General features: G+C 48.7%; 1 protein-coding gene across 3 annotated transcripts in view; it reads left to right on the forward strand.

The window, feature by feature from the left end:
- Asic2 (acid sensing ion channel subunit 2) overlaps positions 1-25,623 on the forward strand; it is a 1,092,647-nt gene that overhangs the window by 970,157 nt on the left and 96,867 nt on the right. For all 3 annotated transcript variants that reach the window (XM_087910224.1, XM_087910223.1, XM_087910225.1), the window contains exon 2: positions 25,191-25,341. In XM_087910224.1, coding sequence (XP_087766350.1) covers positions 25,191-25,341 — 151 coding nt within the window. The remainder of the gene's footprint in view (positions 1-25,190; positions 25,342-25,623) is intronic.

Raw genomic sequence — 25,623 nt, forward strand, 5'->3', positions numbered from 1 at the left:
CACTGGTACTTTTCCAGAGACTGACTCCAACAGGCAGATGCAGGGTTGAGCAGTCTCTAGGGCCACCGGCCAGTCCCTCTTCTCTTTCCCTGTGCCCTCAAACATATTCTGAGCCCCTTCTTTTGGCAGGATCACCCTCTGCCCCACAGGACACGAGGAAGTGGAGTCAGCTATGAATTCCCATCTCCTCCTGCCCGCCTTCCATCTTATTCCTCTTCTCAGCCGTCCTCTCTTGTTATAATGCCCCTCCCTGGCAAGGACATTTCAATTCGGTACAGTAACCATGATTGAGAGCTCATTGGATTGCCTGTACAAGGCACTGGGATACAGAGATGAACAAGAGCGAAATTTTGCCCTCTGGGAGCCTGGAGTCAAGTGGAGAGAGAGACACATAAATCCCACAGTACAAAAGATGCCAGCAATTAACCTGGGAACGGGGCCCAGAGAGGCTCAGCAAGGCACTATGGTCCCGACAAGGCTGCCCAGATGGGACGTCTCCACTGTCTCTTGAAGGGGAAAGAATATGCCAGGAGGGCAACTCCTGGAAGGGCATTCCAGGCAAGTGAAACAGCAGAGCCAGGGGCCTGGAGGAATGAGAGGGTGAAAGGTGTCCCTGGGTGCTGGTCCCACATCGCTGGAATAGACGGAAGAGAGCAGAGAAGTGCTTACAGGATCAGTGAGGGGAAGCAGCATTGGTGAGCCTAGAAGTCAGAAAGCCTGTTTTGCAGGCTTCTATAGCACAGGGCTCCAGGCATGGGACTTTTCCTCTCTTAGCCACAGAAGCTGAAAGTCCTTAATCTTAAAGTTTACCCTCGCACCCACTCCCAACGCCTTCTCCTGTTCCTCTGCTACCCTGCATCTGACTTAGTGGATGCTGGTTTAGGATTCTTCCGGAGGAGCTGGGAGTGGAGAGAGCCCAGCACAGCTCCTGTCTGGGTGCGAGCATCCCAGTCATTCAGAACTGCTGGCTCTGTGGGAAAAGCATTGGGTGCTCTCCTCAGAGATCTGCCCTGAGCCCTGCAGGCGCTGTGCCCAGCCCAGGGATAGCTCTGATGGAGCACTCCTTTCAGGGCCCCACAGCCCTCTTTCTTTCAGAGTTTGCCTTCCAGATTATTCCGGTTGCCATTTAAAAGGATCATTTTTGGTGGTCTGGGAGACTTCCTGATTTCAGCATGTAAATGAGGCATGTGCAAGAGCGATGTGCTATACAGTCCTTCGAATATATGAACAGTTGGTCTCCAGTGCAGTGGGCCCTGCATTCCTATTTGCCCAGGACAACGGCAGCTTACACCTGCTGTCCGGAGTGATTCCTGAGAATGGACTCGGCTTTCTGCCACCAGGGTTCTCCCCGAGGGGTCAGATCACACCGTGGCCCTGCCGCTCTTCAGGGCAGGAGCCGCAGCAGAGAAACACTGCTACCGTGGGTGTTAATACCAGCTCTGTCTTGCATAAATGACTTAACCTTTCTGGACTTGGCCTTTATTCTCAGGATAAATTGTAACATCTTCCACACTGAGTGTCTCAGAGAAATATGCAAAGCACTGGGTGTCAGTCTGTAACACGCAGCCCTCACCATCTCTGTCGCTGGCAAGTCCAAGATACTCTGTGCTGGGCCTGGAGTTGTAGGCTGGGTGCTGGCTGCATGCAGGAATGAGTGAGTCCACTGGCTAATCAAGCACAGACAACAGAAAATGGGGTTTGTCCCTGCACCCTAGTCCTTCGTTTCTCCCCATGAGCTGAGACTATCTGTTCTTTCTGCCCCTCTTCCCACGCACCCATGTACCCCAACTAGGCTCTTGCCTGGTCCCTGCTGGACAGACTCCTGGCCTCCTGCCCCCTGTGGATAACTCCACTCTGCTTGCTTCTGATGGCAGTGAGGAGTCAGAAGTGGCCATTCCAATGTCTCACCTGGAAGAGGATCACAAGACACACCCTGCCTTTCTACTTCTAAGGTCCCCATTGTTCCCTGAACTGCTTCACTGCCATTTTCTTGGGATCATGTGGAGTGAGCCCCAGGGTCATAGACTAGATAGTTTGAATGCTGCCTCGACTTGTTTGCAGGGCTAAGCCTAGAATCACTCACATATGATAGAATGTCCTTTAACCACTTGGTGTCCATGTTTTCTATCCCTAGCATTAGTATGGCACACCATAGGAAGCCACAGAGCTGTGTTGGACACTGCTCGGTGCAAGGCCAGCCCCAGGGTCTTCTCAGTATGGATCAGTCCAGCCCTTTCTGTCTCTACCAACACTTCCTTGCCCCTTGAAATCCACAAAGGTGAACTCCTTCCCAGAGATCCACAGGCATTGGCTCACACTGTGCATTCAGTGTCCTCTGCCTTTCCCTGCTCCTAGTGCCCCAGTGCCCTGAAATCCTCCTTCCCACCAGCCACAGTGACAATCTCAGCTCCATCACGAATCCCTTTCTGACGCCTGTGGTCACTCAGTCCAGCTGTCGGTTTCACTGGGTGTGTGTCTGACCGCCTCCTCTGCTGATCGCTTAGATCTTTCCGCTGCTGTTTACTGTCGTGATTTGCTTACGTGTTCCCTTGAAAGAGACCCTCCAGTTCCTGGGGGCAGGAGCCATTTCTTAGTCATCCCTGCGCAGTAAACAACTTCAGATCTTTTAGGAACGAGGCAGGGCATGAGCAAATACGATTGAAATTCAAGTCATGATTTCTCATCCCTGCCACTGAGAGCCTGAACCAACACACACCTGTCTCCTGCTCCCCACACACAGACTTGCAGTCACAATAAAATTTAAACGCATTAGAATGCAGTGCTGTGGAGCCCAGGGATCTGCACTGAGTCGGGCCCTAGAATCGCTGCCTCTGCAGTGCAGGGTTACTGAACAAGGAAGTGGGTCTCTACTACAGGTTGCAAGTGTGTTGTCTATGTGTGTGTTTATGTATGTGTGTATCTCTACGCGTGTGCCTTTGGGCACATGTAGCTGTGTGTGCACGTGGTGTGTATACATATGTGTGCATGTGTTTATGTTGGGGTCAGTTAAGACTCCTTTACAGCTCTTCAGCCAGACATCCGAATCTTGGAATCCTGGCCCACAGTCCTCCTCCTTATACTTGAATATGGCATGTGTGACACAGAAGAGCACACCTTCCACTATCTCTACGACTCTCAATATTGGGGCCATACTATCTAGCTTGACCTCATGACAACCTTAAAGGCAGAGGGTGACACAAGGCCTTGTTGAAGCAAGGGAAGTGAGATCACCGTCCTAGGACAATGGCAGAACCAGAAAGGCAAGCAAGTTGGTCCTAGACTTGTAGGTATATAATCTTGTAGGTATATAGACTGCGGCATATAATCTTAAACCACATATTAGATAGGCCAGCGTAGCTGTTGAGTAAAAACCTACATGAATCTGAGAAGAGGGCTCAGTCTTGTCACACTGAAGACAAGAGTCAGCAGGGTGAGGTGCACCTGCAGTTCCAGTGCTGAGGATGCTCATGCTCCTGCCAGCCTAGCTGACCAGCTGAGTTCTGGGCTGGTGAGAGACCAGTGTCCAAACAAAACAAAGGAAAAGGTGGGTGGACCCTGAGGAACAACACTGGAGATTGTCCTCTGGCCTCTACATACACGGGCACACCCACCCACAGACATCACACACAGAGAGACAGACAGACAGACAGACAGACAGACAGAGACAGAGAGAGAGACAGAGGGGGGAGAGTCAGAAGCAGAGATAAAAAAAGACAGAGGGAGAAGAGGCAGAGGAAGAGGGTGGGGAAGGAGAGAGGAGGAGGACCTGCCAAGCTGGCTAGGAGAACTAACAGAGTGTTTCAGGGTGGCATGGTCAGGGCCAGGCCTTCAGGCCAGGCAGAGACAGCAGTGATCAGGAGCCAGCTCCCAACCCAGCTCTGCAAAGGGACAGCTCCTGGCCTCTGGGGGCTTGAGTAATGGTTTTCTCCTGTGTCTGAAGGACTGTATCTCGCCCACTGTCTCAAGGCTACTCTTGGTGTTTTCCCTTCTTGCTGTGCATGTGGCTCTAATTCCCTCTTGGTTCCATTTGGTACACACCGCTTATGTTCTCAAACGCACCATTAGGCATCTGATGTATGCTGTGTTCAGCGTGGCAACCACCCTGGTGCTTGACTGGAGGATGTCTGCTGCCCCTGAGAGTGCTGCCTGCTAATGAATACTCCCCAAGGGCCACCTTGAATCTCTGTAGTTCCCCCAGCAGGGAGTGAAAAGATTGCCCCAGATGGAATGACCTACACCCAACTCTCCAGAGCCCCAAGGGCACAAAGAACCCATCTCCATGCAGTGCTTGCCATTTTATTTTATATTTTATCTAGCACATACTAGTTAGGCACCCACGGTATGGCAGCCGGATATCGAGAAATGAGGCAAATACCTTTCCTTCTCCTCACTGAGAATGACTTTAGACCTGTCCAGCACTGGCTCAGGGTCCAGGAGGAGATTATAAGGTTGTGCTGAATGAGTGTGTCAACGGAAGACTGTGTCCGAGCAACACAGATAGATAAATAGCTCTCCAACACCCTGCACGTCATTGAGAGGTGGGAATGACACAGGATGTGGAGAAAACCAGCCATTATTCTGTATATGTCAGAGGTGTGTGTGCATGCATGTACATGTGTTGTGATGCACATGTGGAGAAAACCTGCAGTTATTCTGTATATGTCAGAGGTGTGTGTGCATGCATGTACATGTGTTGTGATGCACATGTGGAGAAAACCTGCAGTTATTCTGTATATGTCAGAGGTGTGTGTGCATGCATGTACATGTGTTGTGATGCACATGTGGAGAAAACCTGCAGTTACTCGTGTGTGAGGAGGGGTGTGCATGCAAGCACGTGTCGTGATACACGTGTGGAGATCTGAGGGCAATCTCTACTGTTGGTCCTCACCTTCCACCTTGCTTGAGACCCTGGTCTCTCTTGTTATTGTTCCACATACTTGACTAACTGTTCAAGTCTCTGGACATTCATCTGTCTCTCTCCCATCTCACCATAGGGGTGTGCTAGGATTTCAGATGTACAGATGCTACTGTGCCTGGCTTTCTTTATGTGAGACCTGGGGATCCACATAAAGACTCAGGGTTGTGGGGCAAGCACTTGACCTACTCGGTCATTACCCCAGTCTATAAACCAGCAATTATCCCCTTTACAGGGGATTGGAGTCCCTTTATCCCTTTCGAAAGCTGGGGTTTTATCAATGAAGTTTGTAAGTTTTCATTTCTGCTACTTAAGTCAGGGTGACCCATTAAGATATGACTCATCCTTTAGTTATCCTGGAAATGTGAGCTCCAGCGGTTACCAACATGTGGGCTGGACTTCAAATCCCATCCCTACTCCCTGCCTCTGCTTAAGTTTCGTTACATAATGTGCTTGTCTGGCTATATGGCAGCTGCCCAGATTCATTGAAGCCTCTGAGATCATTCTGTCTCCCATTTTACTGATGAGAAACCTGAGGTTTCAAGAGACCAAGGTTCTCACCACCAGAAATCCACAGAATACAGACAACAACTCCAAACTCACACTGCCATAGATTCAGACTGCTTTTCAAACCTCAGGTTCTCCATCCTGATTCACAGGGTCATCTTACTCGACTCCCCTTTCAAGGTTCAGGGTCTGGGTTCTCCCACACTTGGGCATCCTATTGTCTCAAGTGACATGCCCTGGGCCTAATTCATACATGGGTCTACAGAGGTGCTTCTCAACCTTCCTAATGCTCCAATGCTTTAATCCAGTTCCTTTATTGTGGTGACTCCTAACCATAAAATTATTTTTGCTGTTGTGTCATTACTGTAATTTTCTACTGTTCGAGATCATAATGTAAATATTTGATATGTGGATGCTTGTTTGATCCTGGCACTCACTGGTTAGTCAGCCTCACTAATTGGTGAGCTGCAAACCAGTGAGGGACCCTTTCTTACATCACAAGGTGGGGCTGGGGGATGCCTCAGCATGGAAGTATTCAAACAAAAGCATGAGGACTGGAGTTCAGATCCCAGAACCCACATAAAACCCTGTGTGGTAGCACAGCTCTGTAACCCAGTATTCCTACAAGAAGGAAGGCAGATAAGGAGTTCCCAGCAGCCCACGGGCCAGACAGCCTAGTGGAGAACAAGGAATGCTGCCTCAAACAAGGTAGAAGGCAAGGACCAAAATCCACGGTTGTCCTCTGACTTACACACTCAATTCAATCCATAGTATGTACCTGTACTCACACAAGAAACACATACAAATATACACCACACGCACGCACACACACACGCACACATACACACACATACACACACGCACACAGACACACACACGCATACACACACACACGCACACACACGCACGCACACGCATACACACGCACACGCACACATACACACACGCACACAGACACATACATACACGCACACATGCACACGCGCACACACACACACACACACACACACACACACAATGAAAACAAGGCATATGACTCCAGAGGAACGACACCAGATGTCGTTTTCTTGCTTTCATACTCAAACCCACACATGTGAATACAGACCTGTATGCATGTGCGTGCACACACGCGCATGTGCACATACACACACACACGCACACAAGCTAAATATGCCTACCTCCCTAGAAAGATCACTGGTCACTTTATTAAGTGAGTTCCCTAAGTATAGCCCAAACCCTTGATCTGTTCTTCATAGTGGTACAGAATTCAGCTATTATCTGTCTCAATTATCTCTCCTCAAATATTTGTAATAGCCATCACGAGTCTCTCTAAACCTGCTCATTTCTATCCTAAATACCCCGGTTGCACCAGACATTTCTTCTTTGTATCTGACAGTGATCCGGGAAGAGACTGGATCGCCTCCTTAGCAGCCTCCTCCCGGACACATCCATCATGCAGGCAAGCAGACAGGAGGAGGTTTGCCGGGGGAGGTGCTGCCCATGCACCAGCCACCCTGGTGCACAAAGCTGGGCAGGGCTCGATAGGTGTGTTTGCTTTTGCGGCCTTTGTTCAGCTGAGCCGTGTGCAAATTAATCTTTTCCTTACAACACAAATTTCAGCATTATCTCTTTCATTCATACTTTTTAATTTAGTCATTCAATGAATGAATCTTTACTGAGTATGTTAAGACCGGCCTTGTAAAGAACGCTTGGATAGACAATAAGACATAATCTCACACTTCAGGGATAGGGCAAAGAGAGGCCGATAAACGGACGTCTCCCCTTATTTGGAGTCTGCTGGATACTGCTGATCCTCTGGACGGGTCCTGAGACTGTGGCAGCACAATGGATGCTGTGGTCACTATTTTAAGAACTGATTCTGTCATCGGCTCAACAAGTGGCACCTGACAGCTCCCGCTCCAGAAACGCCTTCTTTGGGGATTGCACTCTGGTGAAAAGAGCTCACATCCTCTCTCCAGATCACATCTTCCCTCCGAGAGTAGCTCAGATCCAATGCGGGGACCAAGCCCGCCCCTTGCATGAATCAGCTCTGGGCTCTGTCATGACTGTGTAGAAGTTGAACTCTTCCCACTAAAGCCCCCTCGATGTGTTTCCAAGAACCCTGCCAGATGGTCTTTCTATGCAGGTCCTCGTCTTCCCAGGGGACTTGGCACATGAGCCAAAGTGAGACAGTTGAGAGCTTGCCTTCTGGAGTGGAGAAATGGCATTCACCAGGTGATCCCACAGACACAAGGCCATCAGGACCGTAAGGAAGAATGCATAGTGCCATAAAAGAGGGTCCCTTCGTCAGCCCCACTTCTGTGCTGCCAGATGAGCTCTGACATTTGAGGAGCTGATAGCAAACCAACAGTATACTGGAATGGAGGAGAGCAAGGAATGCTACCAGAACCCAAAAGACAGAGCGTCTCATTCTGAGGAAGAGGTGGCCAGCTGGGGCAGGTATTGGGAAGGGGGTGTGTCCCAGCTGGAGAACAAGGAGAATAAATTTTTACTGCTCGGTGGAGGAGCCAGGGCCTTTGGGCAGAGGGATCAGTATTTAAGGGATGTAGGATATTTGAGGAGAAGCAGAGCTTATTCACAAGACATAGGTAAGAGGGGGTCACAAGGAGCTTAGCAACTCTGGTATGCTAAGCCAACCAAAGCATTTGAAGCTGTGGGAAACAGTGTGGTTTCCAGAAAGATCCTCCTGGCTGTGTAGAGCCCTGATGGACAAGGGAGGGAGCAGGCAGGGAGACTCTGGAGGAGGCACTGCAGCTCACTAGGTCAGCCATGACACTCTCCAATGTGAAGCCAAGCAGGCTGGTGAGGAGGAGGAGGTTAAATGGAGGGCTAACTTCAAGGCAGAAGCAAGGCAATTTTAAGCTGTAAAGGACTGCTGCTTGCCTCCCCCCCCCCTCAGACCTCTAACTTGGACAACCAGGGCTGGAGAACTTCAGTGGAGTTCGGGAGACACAGCCAAAATTCAATCCATAGATCAGAAGCCCCCAGGAGGCCAGACTAAAGAGTCTCAGCCCCTCCCTCTGCCATGCCTGGGAACAGTGGGCACTAAAAGTTTCGAACACCGACTCACAATTAATTTGATTTACATGTAGACATGCTGGGATGTGCTCTGTGCAAACCTTGAATTTTGTTACATTGCTAAGAAACACTAGCATGTTTTTTTGTTTTTTTTTTCTGCTGTTTCATAGAGCGGGATGCATGGAGCTTTGGCTTCATCAGACAGGCTGGGGTGAAGTCCTGGGGCTGCCTTTGACCTGCTCGGAAGGCTGTTTTGCTCTTGAGAATCGTGTCTCTTCTTCTTCTAACATTGGGATTGAGAGCTGACAGGGAGGGGGACCAAATGTGGCACAGTACCTGGCACACCGCAGACATCAGTCTAATGATCCCTCTAGGAAAGTTCTGCATCTGAGACTTGCAAAGTGGTTCCAGGCAAACAAGTGTATGGCTGCTGTAGCAAGAATTCTAATTGGTATTAATAATAAAAACCCAGCGTCAGTTACAGGGGTTAATACTGAAGATCAGAGAAGCAGAACACCCAGCCACTAGAGAGTTCTTACCTCTGCCAATGCTTAGACCAAAGGGGTGATCTTGTCTCTACGAATCTTCAGACTGCATCTGTCTCCACCACACCTCAGACTACATCTGAGGCCCTGGCTCCTCCCACCTTATATTCCTCTCTCCACCCAGCCATATCACTCCTTTCTCTACCTCTCTAGTGCTGGGGTTAAAGGCATGTGACTCCCAAGTACTGGGATTAAAGGTGTGAACCACCACAGTTGAACTCCATTTCTCTTTTAGACTGGATTAATTTCGTGTAGTTCAAGGTGGCCTGGAACTCACAGAGATCGGTCTGCCTCTGTCTCCCGAGTGCTGGGATTAAAGGTGTGTGCCACCACTCCCTGGCCTCTGTGGCTAACTAGTGACTTAGCTCTGCCTGCACTTTGATCTTTGGCCAGGCTTTATTTGTTAGATCACAAACGAAATATCACTACAGGCTGCCATTCACCCCAGCGCGAACAGTGGACAGGGCTGGAGCCACCACCAAGCTCACTGACCCCAGCATGAACAGTGGACATGTTCACCACAGAGCTCACTGAGGAACTGATACTGGGTCCTCGAAACGGCTCTGCTGAATTTACAGTCAGCTGGCACAGCCGTCATCCTACTTGGTCTCCAGGACAACTGAGAGAGGCAGGAATGGCCAAATCATTTGGCACATGACAGACCAGCAGCATGGGGCCCGAAATGGAAAAGCCTGGACTTCATTCCTACAGAATTCACTTGGCTACTATCCCCACTATTCAATGAGGAAACTGGAGATCAGAAAAAAAAATTAGAAACCAGCGCAAGGTCAACCAACCCAACGCCTGCCTGCAGCATGGGATTTCATGATGCCGCTCCAAGACTCATCTCCTCGGAGCCTCAGTGGCCCCATTTGTAAATGGGATGACAATCGATTTGACAAATGTATTATGGGAACCACCTGTCAGCCACCTTCGCCGTGTCTGTCCCTGCTCATCTCCACGTGGCTTTGTCAGGACGAGGATGAGCGCAAAGGCGGCGGAGGCTCCTGATGGCAGCTCTGAAAGACAGCACCCCTTTTGGGTTCTATCCCAGAGTCCTTGTATGCTTCCTGACTCACGGGGCAGGAAAAGGAGCTAGCAGGGTCTGGCAAGGACAAGAAAGGCAGGCTGTAGGGCACGCTGATGCAGACCCAATCCCTGTCACCACACCCTACCCCTGGAGGTCCTCACAACTCAGGAGGTATTATGGGCTGGAATATACTCCCAGGTGAGCTTTACCTGACTTACCCGTTGAAGAACTGCATCCTGCTGCCTGATGGGCGTGGATCTATGATGACATTTATCTCCTTGACGATCAGGAACAGTCTTATTTCCATTCCCACATTAGCAGCTCCTGAGCTAGCTGAGTGCAGCATCTGTGTCCCGTCCACCTGTGTGGTCCCAGGACCTGGCACACTGGTTGAAATGTAGCCACCCGTTAGATGTGAAGTAAAGAATGTTTTGTCTTGTGTTTTGAAAGCCTCCACTCACCTTAGATATTTGGATCATAAGCCAAGGTCCTGTGGTCCATGAGAATCACACCAACATGAGAATCTGGCTGCCAACCTCAGAGTAGATAGGAAAGCAAGCGTTGCTTGATAAACATTAGCCCAACTGCAAAGTTAATGAATTGAGGTGTTTTATGACTTATTTTTAATTTTTCTTATCTATATGTATATATACATATATATGCCTGCATGCATGTATGCATGCAGTGCCCAAGGCAACCAGAAGAGGGTATCTGATTTCCTGGAGCTAGATAAAGGTAGCTATGAGCCTCCCAGTGTAGGTGCTGGGAACTGAACTCGGATCCTCTGCAAAATGTTCTGTGCTGTGGAGCCATCTCTGCAGTCCAGCAGTCAGGATCTTATCTGGAAGTCTATGCTCTCTCTGAGCTAGACCAGGGGCCAAACCTGTGACAGTATTTTTAAAACAATAAAGTCTTACCTCTGCTCCCATCAAACAAGAGATCCTTTTACTAAACCGCCCCAAGCAGAAGCCCCCGCCCCTGCAACCTTGACAGCATGGCAGAACTTACCTCCGTGTGCAATGATAACAAATGCGATCCCTTTACCAGACTCCTTCACAACAGCCAGATTGTTAGACTAGAAGGGTTGTGAGGCCCGGAGGAGAGGATTGCTGGGGTAATCTATTCTGCCTGCTATGGACCTGGGAAGGAAAATGGCATCAAGCCGACTGCCTCTCTGCCCACCAGATCCACATCCCACATGTCAGGAGAAGGCAGGCTCATTAAACTACAAACACCCTCTCACCCTGGTGAAGCCACAGAAACTGAATATTCATGGTGCGAGCTTTGCTACTAAAATCCTAAGTTTCACAACAACTGAGAGCAGACACGGCAAGGAAGTAGACATCAATGGCCTTCTCGGAGAATGTAAAAGAAGAACTGAAGTAGGCTTGACAGCAAGGAAAAAGAGGAGGAGCGAAAGTGTAGGGTGAGGATTTCAGAGCCTCGGCCCTCTGTGGATAGTCACCTGTCTGACCTTTTCTTGATAGGCTTTGACAATAAACCTGCCTTGGGATTGTTTTCTGCCCTGGCATTAATGGGAACATCTGCTTTTCGTCTGTAAACATCATAAACCATCATTTGGTCTCCACTGATGCATTGCTTCAATGCAGCCCTGAAGGATGGTGCAGAATTTCCCAGAAACACTCCATAACTCACTTTGTGTGTGAGGGGGGGTCTTCCTCCCCCACCCCCTTCTTCACCTACACAGAAAGGAAATTCCAGCAGGTACAATGAAGCAGCTGCTCGGGGTGCTCCGTGGTCTCAATTCAGTCTTGACCATCCAGGCATGAAACACACTGATTATTTGGGGTGTGGTGGCATGCACTCTAATGCTGGTACTCAGAGGCAGAGAGAGCTGGATCTCTAACAATTCTAGGCCAGCCTGGACTGCATAGTGAATTCAGGCCAGACAAGACTTCATAGTGCGACCCTGTCTAAAAACAAAACAAAATGAAGTGCTCACAGCAGGAAGGTGAGCCCACCCAAGGCCCCAGGATTGATACTAGGAAGATAAATACCAGCTAGGATAATACAAACTTCACCTTCAGGAATACCCAAGGAATGTTCCACAAGGAATCTGAGCAAACTGCAGGAAGGAGCCACCAAGTAGGCATGAATTGCTATATGTTCAGCAGATGGCAGTTGTAATAGCAGCAGGAATAGGTCCGTAGTCATGGGGTCAGGCAAGCCAGTGAAGAGACCTGGCCATCGTAGCCGTGATGCATTCCACTCTTTGGTTTTACAAGCTTGGCCTTGTAGTTCACATGGAAGGGAGACATGAGGTAGTCACCTTGCCATCTGGCTTCTCTGAGCATCACAGTCTCTAGATTCACCCGGGTTTTCATAATTGACAATATTTACTTCTTTTTGAAGACTGAATAGTGTTTAACCAAGGATGGATGGGTAGACCATTGATAGACAGACAGACAGCTCTCACATTTTTCACCCAGTCATTGCACTTCACTTGATTCTGTTATCTTGGCACTGTGAAAAATGTAACATAGGAAGGCAAGTATCTTTCTGACATACTGCTTTAATTCCCATGAATGTATACCTACACATGGAGTTGCTGGATCACACAGAAGTTCCAGACTTATTTTTTGAGCCGTAGCAAACGGTTGCACTAATTTCCCCCATCAACAGTGTTCACGGGCTTGCTTTCTATTGTTCCCACATCCTTGCCAGCACTTGCTATCTTTCGTGAGCGAACAGCCATCCCCACAGGTGTGAGGTGTTAGCTCCTGTGGATTGAATTTGCATTTCCCTGATGACTAGTGGTAATGAGCAATTGTTCCAATATCTGATGGCCATTTGTAATGGTTGTTACAAGAGGCTGGGTGGCGTAAGAGTGAAGGGGAGAGGGGAGACTTCAGTCAAAGGCAGGAAGTTTTAATTAGACCTGAGACGGAAGCTCTGATGCTGGGCAGCATAGCCTGGTGACTATGATGGGAACCATGCACCCCAAACCACATTTTATAGGAGCTCAGATTTCAGAGTTGGAAGGAGAATTCCTATCAATAATAAAATTGCTAGCTAATTTTATCTACTTGACATCCTCTGCAAACCTCCTTCCATCAACTGTCTCTAGGGTGATGGGGCCATAGACTAAGGCCTGTTGTTGAGTGTAGCAGGACTCGCAGCCTCCTCCTGATGCCCCCCCCCAAGTCTGCTTTGTGTGGGAGGTGGAGAAGGCTGGGACCACGGCCTTCACACCAGCAGAGCAGGAAAACAGAGAGTGACAGAAGGAGCAGGCATACGGAAACAGCAAGGGAAGGTGGGCGTTTTGTGGCCACACTTTCTTCTTCGCTTTCTCTCTGTGCCTCTGAAGCAAGGGGTCTATCCCTCAGTCCCAGTCCCTACACTGGCTATGGCTAATGGGGGACTTTGTATAGTCTGCTTTGGGCCATTAAAAATGTACTCAGTTTAGTCGATGTTTCAAGTTGTTTATTCATTCTTGAGCCTCACACATGCATGTACTGTACTTCTAGCATATTTAACCTCACTCTACCCACTGCATATTCCTAGACCCACCTCCAACTCTCTCACCGTGCTGGAACGTGGACTGACTTGGTCTGGTTCAGGCCTTGGGCAGGTAACCACACTGCTTGAGAGTGCAGGAGCCCACTGTACTTAGAAGACACTGTCCACTACAATCCTCCTTAACCTCTGACTCTTACAGTCTTTCTGCCCCTCTTCCATGATGACCCTTGAACCCTGAGGGAGGGGCGATCTAGATATCCCATTGCGGCTGAGGATCCCACAGACACTTGATGTCCACTACACAAGAAGCTTCTTTGGTGGGGCCTAAGAGTGACACTCATCTACCCGTAGAGATATGAGCTTCGAGGGCAGTTTGTTGATGTCTCCATTTAGCAAAATAATAGTGGTATGTACACCCCCAGGGCCTCTGAGCTCCCCAACCATGGGCTCTTAAGACAGATTTATAGCACTGGCCTGTGTTTCATCTTGTGGAGTGGGCCTTCAATCAATCAAAAAGTGGTTTGTTACACTCATAAAATTCATGTCAAATGTGCTCATTTTGATTTGACTTGTCTTGGCCTCATTTTGGGTGACATCATAGTGGTGGTCAGATCAAGCGGCCAGGCTGATCCAGAGAGACTCCAGTGCTAATTCCTCTCAGTCCTGGCCTCTCTGCCTTCATCATTACCCTTGTCCCACAGATGAGTCGTGGGTCATGAAGTACCTACTATGTGCCAGGTATCAGATAAGGCTCTGGGAATCCAGAGATGAAAATAACCCAACTCCTATTAGCAACAGGGGATAACTAGTAAGAACCTCAGAAAAATGCTAGCAAACATGCCCTCCAATCCCATTTGAAATACGCATCAGGCCCTAGCGTCTGTTGGCTGCTCCCAAGCCAACCACGCTGTAGTAGATGCTGAAAGAACTCTGGTACCCACCCCCAAGAGGTAATCTCAGGTGGGCCTCCATGTGGGATTCCCTAATGAATGGCAGGGAAGGGTCTTTAGCAGCCTGGTATTTTGAATGCCTTTCCAGGAGAATGGCCTCAAAGAACTCACTGGCCTTCCGGGTGATTTCAATAACAGCCCACCCAGACAACAACTGCTTATCTTGTGTTGGACTTAAAGGGGGAACACTCCACAACTGCCCCAGCTCCCTGCATGCTAGTGTCTTAGCAGACAGGCCTGCTGTGTCCTGATGCTTTCTTCTACAAAGTGCTCCACACCTCTTCCTGCATGGTGTTTAGGTTAGTTTGTAGCGAGATTCCACGAGAGTCTGGGAGAGGTTTAAAAGAGTTTTTTTAGATGTATAATAGGGCTGAATGCTCACTGACACAGTTGTTCTGCCCAAGGGGAAAGAGCACCAACAGCAAGCTACCTGCTTAGTTCCTAACATCCAAGCCAGCACAAGAACAAGAGAGAGCAAGTGACTGCCCCCCCTTTCCTTTAATGGGGTCTGTTGGCAGAACAGAAGTATCACTTCCATTGGGTCAGATAGCACAAGGTCATGGGTGGAGTAAATACCTACTACACTTTCTCCTTCTGTCTAAATAAGAAGGTTCTAAACAAAACTATATCCAATAAGTATAATTATTAAGTTTTGTCCAGGAGAAAGAAAGGGTAATAACATACACAAGAATAGAACTGCAACCAAGCAAGAACAACATCAAGCAAGAAACAGATACTAAATGTCCAGGCTGTAGGTAACTGGCAAATAACAGAGATTATTCCAGCAGCTGTCTCATCCTGAAGAGCCTAAGTCTTGTACCTAATGTACCTAGCTAAAATATGAGAGGATAGTAGCTTTGACTATCTAGACTTCTAACCTCATCAAAGACTCGAGAAGGAAAATATTACCTAAGTAAGCAGGATGTGCAAGCAAGTGACTTCCAAGAGATGCAAGAAATGACAGAAACAGCTGGCTGCCTGGACAGTCACCCCAAGACTCTCTGAAAGAGTGAGCAACTGATCCCCTTCTTCCTTTAAAGGGGTCCTTTGGCAGAGCAGAAGCACCACCTCTATTGGGTCAGATAGCCCAAGGTCACGGGCAGAGCAAATACCCACTACAAGGGTTAGCTTAGCTCTAGCTCTCTGGACACTAGAAAGGCCTTGGCTGCACTCTAGTCTTGGAGACAGGAGGCAAGAGGCCTCTGCTTCTTAGCAAAGTTAGCCCAGTAAATGTCACATGAAAACAAGTGGTCTTTGGGCATAGGGCTAGGAATTCTCAAAACCATACCATACATTCAAATAATGCTAAGCCACTTATGGATTTTTTTTTGCTATTTTTTCAAATGACAAGTAATAATTGTGCATAGGTATGGGGTGCCTCCTTGTATGTAGATGATCAAGTAAATTAAATAGCATATCTTTCCCTGGAAATATTTATCTTCTCCTTGAGCTATGAAGATCTGAAATCTTCTTTTTAAAACTGTTTTTAAATGTGTGATACATCATGATGGATGGTAGTTATCATTCCTCTTTCCCGCATGAACTTTTGTGCACACTGATGAACCCCTGTCTTCCTCCACCGGCCTGGCCATTTGTGACTACCCTGTACTCTGTGCCTCTTGGAACTTGACTGTTTCCACAGACAGCTGAGCCCATCGCTTGTTTACCAAAGCCCTCTTCTAACAGCTCCTCCACGTAAAGTGTCACGTTAGCGGGGCACCCCCTCGCTGTGGTTTAACCTTTCAGGGCCTCTTAGCGTCCACATCTACAAGCCGGGAGAGTGATACACCAAGGAACTCTGGGAATCCTAAACAAGAGCACGCTGAAAGACGTTGGCACAGTGCCCAGTCATGGCACCTGCTCAGGGATATGACCAATGTCCTGGGAAAGATGGCGATCTCCTAATGGAGAAGCGGCACAAGAGAGAACGTGTATCCTCTCTTACCCTCTCTCTCTTGCTCTCAGGAAAAGCATCTGCCACATGGAGGTGCTTTCATGAGTGTTTACTAAAGTCGTGTGTGTGTGTGTGTGTGTGTGTGTGTGTGTATGTGTGTTCGTGTGGATGCATTTGCACCTGTTTTCAGATGCATGTGGAGGTCAGAGGTCAACATTCAGTGTCTTCTTCAACTGCTTCTCTACCTTAATTTTTGAGACAAGGTGTCTCATGAAACCTGGAGTTTGTCAATTGGCTCAGGCTAGTAGGCGAGTGATCTCTACCTGGCCCTCCCACCCCAACCCCCCATGTTTCCAGTGCAGGGATTACAGACATATTCAGCCACATCTAGCTCTTATGTGAGTGCTGAGGATCTGAACTCAAGTCCTCCTGTTTGCCCAACAGACATTTTACTGACCGAGAAACCTCCCCAGCCCCCAGCCCCCAGCCCCCAGCCCCCAGCATCATCTCTTTAACCTTCTTGGGGGGACAGGCACAGTCAGACTACTTAGAATACAATAAGTGGTCAAAGCACCCTGCGGCAGGAACAAATGAATTAGCATGCAGGTGCTTGGATAAGATGCTGCCCCGGCCTGGCCTTCCCAGAGCTGACCAACTACTCAGATTCTCTGCTAATGTGTCTCTCTCACTGAATCTCATTTCAAACTCCTTTCCTGCAATGTCAGAACACAGAAGACAGATTCATTTTGTTTCCTGGAAGTCCGATAAAGACCTTTCACTGCTCCACTGTGTGAAATGTATTTGAAGAACTTCAAAGAGAGAGGGAGAAAAATTTCAATGATGAACTCTTAACAAGCACATTATCTTGAAAACAGCCAATGAGAAACTCTGGTGGTTTTCATTGAGAGGAAAGCTGGACGGGGAAGTGCGGTAAGGAAGGCTGAGGCTCCAAGGATTTTCAAAACCGTGCAATTTCATTTCTTCGAGTGTAATAAATAAGACAGGAAGAGACGTGCACTGCCCAGAAGATGCCCTAAAGGTCAGGGTTAATGAGCAGGTTAGAAGGTTTGCAGCTTGCAGGCCCAGGTGCGTGCTGCCTGGTGGATGCTTCCATGACTCCTAAGGGGCTTATACATAATTAATTTTCCTAAGTAGATACATGGTGTAGCAATGTTGTCTGCACTTCTAATTTGACCAAAGACTGTGTCTTTGTGTGTCTCAACCATTCCTGACCTTTCCCGGCAAGAACTCCGCTTTGTATTTCCTGTAACCCGTGAGTCAGGATTCCCTGACATTTCATACCATCCCCGAAACAGGCCCCCGTAGCCCAAGTGCAGTGCCCCAGAGAGGATCCCAAATATGGCATCGGGGTTCTGACAGGTGCAGCTGGCCTTAGCTATCAAGCCCAAGTTTGATTGTCATGCCTTCCCCAGAGCAGTGGTGTGTTCCAGGGCCAAGCATTTCCCCTCTCTGAGCCTTAGACTCCCCGCGTTAGAAATGAGAAATCTGGAGGACTCGTGGTGTCTGGCACCCTTGAGATGTCTTTTCCACGCCAGATGGGAGAGCCTTAGGCAAGACACCGGCTTGCCAGCCTGCTGGGGTCTGAGCGGGCTGGGAGAGGCATGTAGGTGTGAGCTGCAGCTTTGGGAGACAGCAGAGTCAAGAGCATGGGCCTTTGGGATAAGGAAGAGACTCGCCCTGGCTTTTGACTACCAGCTGTGCAGCCTGACTCGGCCTCCCTGAGCCTCTCCCTCCCTGTCTGGAAGGAAGGACTGTAGTCCTGTCACCACAAGGCCGAGTAGGGACAGTAGGAACAGGGTCACCTAAGGCAAGCTGGGGAGGTGGAAGGTAACAAAACCAGTCTACAGCTTCCAAGCTGCTGAAAGAGGTTCTGGAAAGCCAGGTACACTGTCCCCACCCCTGATCCCCATGCTTCATTGATTTAGAACATCCAGTTGGGATTGGCCACACATTTACATTGACTTAGCTGTTGAGATCCAAATGTAGATTTCACACTATGCTGTATGTGTGAAAGCATTGTGCTTTCCCCAGGACTCTTATCCTGTGGAAATCCCGTTAGCTCTCCTAGGCTTCCAGCTACAAGCTTAGTACTACTAAGAAATAAGAAGTCAATGGCAAAGGACTGTTTTCAGTTCCTCTAACAACTTGAAGATGAACTGGGTAGAGTGGGGGATACACAAGAGAGGAACCTCAAGGCTACCATTAAGTTTGTCTCAGTCTCTCCTTCTTCTTGCCACTACAACAGCATCTCCCTACAGTAATCTCTCTATAGTGCATCCTTTTATATCACGTCTCTCTATAGTGCACCTCTCTATAGCGCATCTCTCTATGGCGCATCCGTCTATAGCACATCTCCCTGTAGCGCATCTCCCTATAGTGTATCTCCCTACAGCGCATCTCCCTACAGCGCATCTCTCTGCAATGCATCTCCCTAGTATATCTCCCTATAGCGCATCTCCCTGTAGCGCATCTCCCTATAGCGCATCTCTCTGCAATGCATCTCCCTAGTGTATCTCCCTGTAGCGCATCTCCCTGTAGTGCATCTCCCTGTAGCGCATCTCCCTGTAGCGCATCTCCCTGTAGCGCATCTCCCTGTAGCGCATCTCTCTTCTGCTGAAAGGATGAGCACAGATCCTCTTTCTGATGTGAGCTCTGAAGTGACAGTGCTGTTTTACCAGTTTCTCAAGCACAGCCACTGTCATTCTCTCCATTAGGCTCTTTAGCACAACCAAGATTATGATGCCCCATTTAAAAGAGAAAACTGGACTTAGAAATGCCCCATGATTATTCAGGGCCACAGAGTTGACAAGATGTCTTGACCCCATCCTATCTGTTTGGAAATTCGATGGCTCCTTCTTTTTAACTTTGTCAATAGGAAGATCCCAGTCTCTGTTTCCACAACCATGTAAGAAGTCTGACTCTCCTGATGGCTAGGACCACCTAAGGAAGAACGAGAGAGATGGTACCTGTGAAAGTGCCAATCACGGGTAGCACTGAGCAGACTCAGGAGTTGCCAGCATCCTTCCCTCCAATCTTACAGAGCCACTCAGAAAGTTGAAGGGGTTTGTAGACACTGTAGCCTAAGAGCAAGGCACCATGAAGATACTAGCAATCACCATCATGGTCACGTATCACATTCTCAGTCCATCTAAAGATTCCAGTCTGAAGCATGCACATTACTTAATCCTCATTAAACCTTACAAACCAATCCAACTCAAAGACATTCTCAACTTGCAGCAATCGGCAAACCCATCCCTGCAAGCCACAAATGGGGCTGTCAACTCTTACCACTAAGGCAGAAAAATGCCAGGAAGAATGGCAGATCTGGAGAAGCAGAGAGCTTGGCCTGACAGCCTAGACTTGAATAAATTGTATTTTCTGCCCGGGGGCGATAAGGTGTAAATCTGAAGCATGTGTTACACTTACCCATCATTATGTCCTGAAATAGGGAAGGAGAGCTGCATCTTGTCCAAAGTTTGTAGAAAAAAAATGTGCTCTGTGTAAATAGTTCAGCAGCCTTTGATGCTGAGCCGAGAGGGAAATAATTCTCAGAAAAACAAGCAGGAGCAACAGACTCCACAGCCCAGGAAGGGAGGCAGCAGAGGCACCAGCCAGTAGGCACTGCGCTTTCTCAGAGCCTCCCCCGCCCCGCCGGTGGGCCTGCACACACAAAGGTAAACTGTCTCCCCCATCATCTTAGCTCCTGATAGGATTGTTTGCTCTAACATCTTCGTAGAGAAGCAAACATGTTTGGTGCAGGTAAAGAGGAAGCTGGGAAGGAGACAGGGAAGGGGAGAGGATTGGGTAAGACATTGGCATGAGCACTGGACAGAATCAGATGTGGCTAGCCAGCTTACAGAGGTAGATGAGGGGACATGGGACCGCAACACCTTGGAACCCATCCATTCACTCACCCATTGATTCCTTCATCCTTTCGACAAAATACACACTTCCTGCCGTCTAGAAACTTACAGTCTAGTGAAGAAATAATGACCTAGTTGCACCCTATGGCAAGGAAACACAGAGTGGGTGAGATAATAAGGCAAGAAGGCTGAGCTCATGCAGATCCTGGAGCCAGAGATTGAGGCGGGTGAATGAGGCATGTCTGGGAGGATGAAGTGTGATGCATGCAAAATAGGTGGGGAGAATATTCCAGACAGAAGAACCCTGTGGACAGGTCCTGTGGGAGAAGAACCGCTGGACCTCCGGGAACTGAATTGCCCAGGAATGTGAAACATAAAGGGGAGAAGGGGAGCAAAAGGATGTGCTAGACTCTAGAGGGTCTGGGGCTTTAATAGAAGGCATTAAGCTTTTTCCTGCTGGGCCTGTGTTGTGTGACACTATTCCTTGGGAGGTCGGAGCACGGCTACTCACCCCAAACAAGGAACTAAAGAAAAGAGACCAAAGTGTGCCTACCACCCTTGTCTAACTTGGTGAACCAATGAGTTTTATTGGAGTTACTTATAAGAATGTGGGTGTGAGGTTACTTACAGGAGCAAGAACAACTCTACCACCAAAAGCCCACCACAGCATGACTGAAGGTGCACAAACCAAGAAACTGGGAGTGTACTGCACAGCCCGCAGGCCGCTCAACAGGTTGGATGGGGTTTGTCTTTTGTAGGTAGCTTTGCTTCTTCGAGTCTGCCTGGCTGCTCTGAGCTCCTTTGCCAGTGTCTCAGCCATCGTTACCGCTTATATATGCTTGTAGAGAGAGGGGCCCAGTGAATCTGGTCAGTTTCACAGACTTCCTGAAGCTATTTTGAGCTGTTTACTTCCTGTCTTAATGAGTTTCCCTGCAGGATGGGGTGTTGCACCTCCCCTTGGAGCATCCTGTTGTTTCACCTCCCTGTAAACATCTTAATGAGCTTCCCTCCAAGATGGAAGGTTTTCCACTCGGAGGGAAGTGCAGCACAGCAGCCTGACTTGCAAGAAGAACTTGGCTGCTATAGACCATCAGACTTGATAATGGTCAGCCTGGTGCCCAACCCTGACCCACTCTGCCAGATCAGTCCACACAGGCACACTGGAGAATGTGCCCCAGCACCCTCCCGGGGAGTAAGGGCAGCAAATAGAAGCCTGGTGTGAGTGCACTGGCAGGAACTAACATCTGGGCTGGAATTAGGAGCCTGGCCTGGCAAGGGCCTGTCAAAGAGCAGCATGTAACTCTCTGTGTGCCCTACACTAAGGGACTTTCCACTCTCTTCTCTACAGAGAAGGACTTCAGCTCACCGGCTTCAGCTCCCGCTGAGCCTGCATATAGCGGACAAGCGGTAGCTATGAGAAGTTCATAGGGGAAGGACCAAAGAAAGCTCTACATCCTGTTCAACTGAGGGAGACCACAACAAAGAAGGACAGAGATTTCAATGAGTGTTCCCCTTGGACACATCCTCACTGTGGAACCTAGGGCAGCCTTATCCTCCCTGGTCGTCATGCCCTTATCTATAAAGGGAGGGGGATGAATGAAATGATCTCCTAGACCACTCCATCCTTCTCTGTTGCTGGGGGTAGAGGTGGGGGTGTCACTGCCTTTATCAAGTCACTTGGCACAGCATGTGTATGGCCAGGCTAGGATCTGGACTAACTTCAGGAAGAGACAGCACATTCGTTCCTCGGCCCAATATTCTAAAGGTCAAGGGCTAAATAGTGGAGGAAAAGGAAGTTAATTGGGGCAGCTGGGATGTGCAATAATTAGACACTAGGCTGGAATTTGCTTTTACCAACAAATCTCGCCGTGTGGATGGGCTAAGTGTAATTATGGGTAGTTTTCAAGACTAAGTGTTTATAGTGTCTATACAAATTAAGGAAAAGAAGGGAGGGCTTTATTGAAACACCCGGAACTCATTCCTGACATAGTCAACCCCTTGCAACGATTGTGCTCACTATAAAACACTCTGCTCGTTACAGTGGCCTCACCAGCATCTCTCCAGAGGACAGGTTCATTAGCTGAGTCCAGTCACTCTGTGCAACAGCGATGAGAAAGTTCAGTTCTTAGAGGAACTGTTTGCTTAGGGCTTTTGGTTCTCTAGCTGTTCTCCCACCAGGAGCCGAGATCAACTTGGCCATCCTGAAGCAGTACAGCTAGCCAGCGATTGAGTCGTTCTGCATAATGGAGAAGATGTAGGGCTATTCTACTCACACTTCTTGCAGATACTAAAGGCAGACAGTAGGCCCTAGTGGTTTGCAATCATCCTGTTCCTTGCACGTTGTAGGAGCACACATGAATAATGACTGGCTGATTACAAACAAGCAAAGTGGAGAAGCAGTGAAGAAGGTGCTTCCTCTGGGAGGTGACCCAGTGACCCAGAGCCCTGTGTTCCTTCTGGGACAGCATCCCCAGGGAGTTGTGTCTGACATGATTTTGAATCCCAGCTTCTCTTGTTACTAGTTGTGGAGCTTTGATTTTCTTGATGTCCATCTTCGCACAATGGGACTGCAATACCCGTCCACCGTCACTGTGGACCAAGTGCAGTACTGTGCACTGTGAAGACCAAGTGCAGTAACCACCCGAAGTCCAACACAGTGGCTGACGCGTGGTTCCCTTAGTGTTCCTTTTTGTGGCCCTCAAGAACGGCACAAGAAAGGCAGTCCCCAGGGCAGCACTTGCTCTCAACCTGGTCCTGACTGAATGGCAGGAAGCCAGAGGGAAGTGGCCTGCACCCAGATCTCAGTGGCTACAGGAATTCAATTCAGTCAGCATGGCTTTCTTCCAGCCAATCTTGCCAGATGTATTTGGCTTCAGCTTGAGGTTGCAAAGTGGTTATATAACCAAAAATTTAAAAAAAAGAAAGAAAGAAAAAGACTAGCATTTACAGAAAGCTCATAGTTTTTAGAGCATTTTTGTATGAATTATCTCAGCTGCTGATCCTCTCAGTGACCTTGAGAAGAAACAGAGTCCTGGACTAGAACTCCCATTTTACAGACAGAGGAACCATGGCTTAAAGGATCTATTTGGTCTATTTAATAGCAAATACTGAGGGACAATGTGAAAACTTGGGCAAAGCTCTCTCATCCCTTGCCCTGGACTTCTTCCACACGACATCTTTATGGTCACGCCTTTATCAAGCAAAAAATAGAATAAGCCTGTTCTATGTGCCAGCTAAGTGCTCAGACTCAGAAGTGAAAGGCGGAATCAGGTTCAGGAGAGGTGCATTCAGTATGATGGCAGCTGTGGGGAAGACACAAGGAGAGTCAAGAAAGACGGGTCACCCAGCCTGCAGGTCTTCCTGGAGGAGGAGAGGCATCAGCCCAGCCTTGGAGACAGTGAGTGGTTGTCCAGGCAGAGGGGTATGAGCAGAATTGCAGGTGTCAGAAGTAGCAAGTGCAAAGGCAGAAGCAGGTAGACCAGCAGGGTCTACTCCAGGGCTACAGATCTATTGCCCTGACTCCACCACGGCTCTCTCTCTCATCCACTCATTTAACATGTAATTATGGTGTCTGTGTGTCAGACACTGCATGAGCTACTGGGGGAAGATGCATGAATGTGCAAGCAGATGTAGTCCCTGAGACCACGGACTTGACCATCCCATGATACCCGCAGGCTGAGGCAGGAAGGGAGAGGGCAGGGAGCAGCAGGTATGTGAAGAGCACATCATAGAAGACCAGGTGAAGAGGTTGTCGATTTCAAACTGCAGGAGACGGACCGGCCTTGATAGAATTTCAGCACAGGATCAACTTCAGAAAGATAAGCTTATGGGGTAGCTAGAGAGAGTTGTCTGGAACGCCTAGAGCCAGCTAGGGAACCAGAGCAGCAGGGACAGGATAGAAATAGAGAATGGCTAAAGTCATGGCAGATGTGGGGGAGGGTATTGATGAGCCTTGTTGGCTGCTTATGTATGGGGTGAGAAAAAGAAAGACTGGATAGTGAGACTGGCAGGGGAGTCTAGGTTGAGCCCCTTGACAAGCAGATGCTGTTCCCTCTGATGAGAATTCTGGGAACTGTTGGTAGGGTGTGTGGCTTTCCCTGGGGAGAGGCCAACAAATGTCTCTTCACTCAGCTGGGGCACCAATGACAAAGAATAGGTCCACCCAAGCGTAGCCTCATGCTGGGGTTATCACCAAGCTGGATAAGGGTTGCTTACAAAATATGGATGGCCCCAAAGCAGTGACATCACCAAAAAGTCCACCCCAGCATGATTTATAGCTCACGTATCTTCATCCCCAAAGCTCCCTATACTACCTCCAGGCAGCTCAACCCTGTGCAAGAGTCTCCTCTCCTGTAATTTGTGAGTTTTGTTTATTTCCTGTGCCTTGTAAGTTTCGTTACTTCCTACCTCTTAATGTACCTCTCACTGGCCTTCAGAAGAAAATGTTTCTGATGTGGAAGAAATAGCAACATAGGTTGAATATTGGAGCAAGTCCTGTGCCTTCTGGGACAGGCTGTGTGGGGGGCATCTGTAGAACATCTGGAAGGTGTTTCATAGAAGTAGTGTTTTTGTATCTGCAGCCTGGGAAGGAGCCTGAAGTTGGGGGTACGGCTTAGAAGGTCAAGAGTTTCAAGACGATGTTATGTGCTTGGAAGTGGGTGGAATTTTCTGGGGGGGGGGGGTGTGTGCCCAGAAGGAAAAGTGGCCAGATACAACTCAACAAACCCCTGGGAGTAGCCACATTTCTTATTTGATACCAAAATCTTACTTGGCAGACAACCAGCCATTAGGCAAGATAAGGAATAGAGAAACCTTTAGTACAAGAGGGCTAAGATTAGTGGGCAGTAGGGACTCTGGCTGGCTGTGGGAGTTCTTGCCCATCCCTGGAGCTCAATGTGATGTCACCATGTGCTTTTCTCTCTCTCTCTTTTTCTTCTCTCCTTCAGGTGTTTACAAAATATGGGAAGTGTTACATGTTTAACTCAGGCGAGGATGGCAAGCCTCTGCTCACCACAGTCAAGGGGGGGACGGGCAACGGGCTGGAGATCATGCTGGACATTCAGCAAGATGAGTACCTGCCCATCTGGGGAGAGACAGGTGAGCTGGGCCCAGAGACTCTGGCACCGGGTGGTGGCGAGGGATACAAGCTTCCCTCAGAAAGGTTGGTGTGAGCCAAGTAGGTTGTTCTTTGGCAAGGGCTCAGGTATATTCTGACAGATGGTGAAGCTGTCCCTGGCATGCTTATGCCCCTGGTTACCTCAGATTCCTCCAGGTTAGAGGATAAAGGATGTGAGAATTGGGGAGAGAGAGAAGGCAGGGACAGGAGGTATAGAAGAAGGTTCAAAGGAACTGTTATGGTTGGAGGGTGAGTGGTTTGAT

The sequence above is a fragment of the Myodes glareolus genome, chromosome 9, assembly GCF_982192425.1.
Source record: "Myodes glareolus chromosome 9, mMyoGla1.1, whole genome shotgun sequence".
Classification (NCBI taxonomy): Eukaryota; Metazoa; Chordata; class Mammalia; order Rodentia; family Cricetidae; genus Myodes; species Myodes glareolus.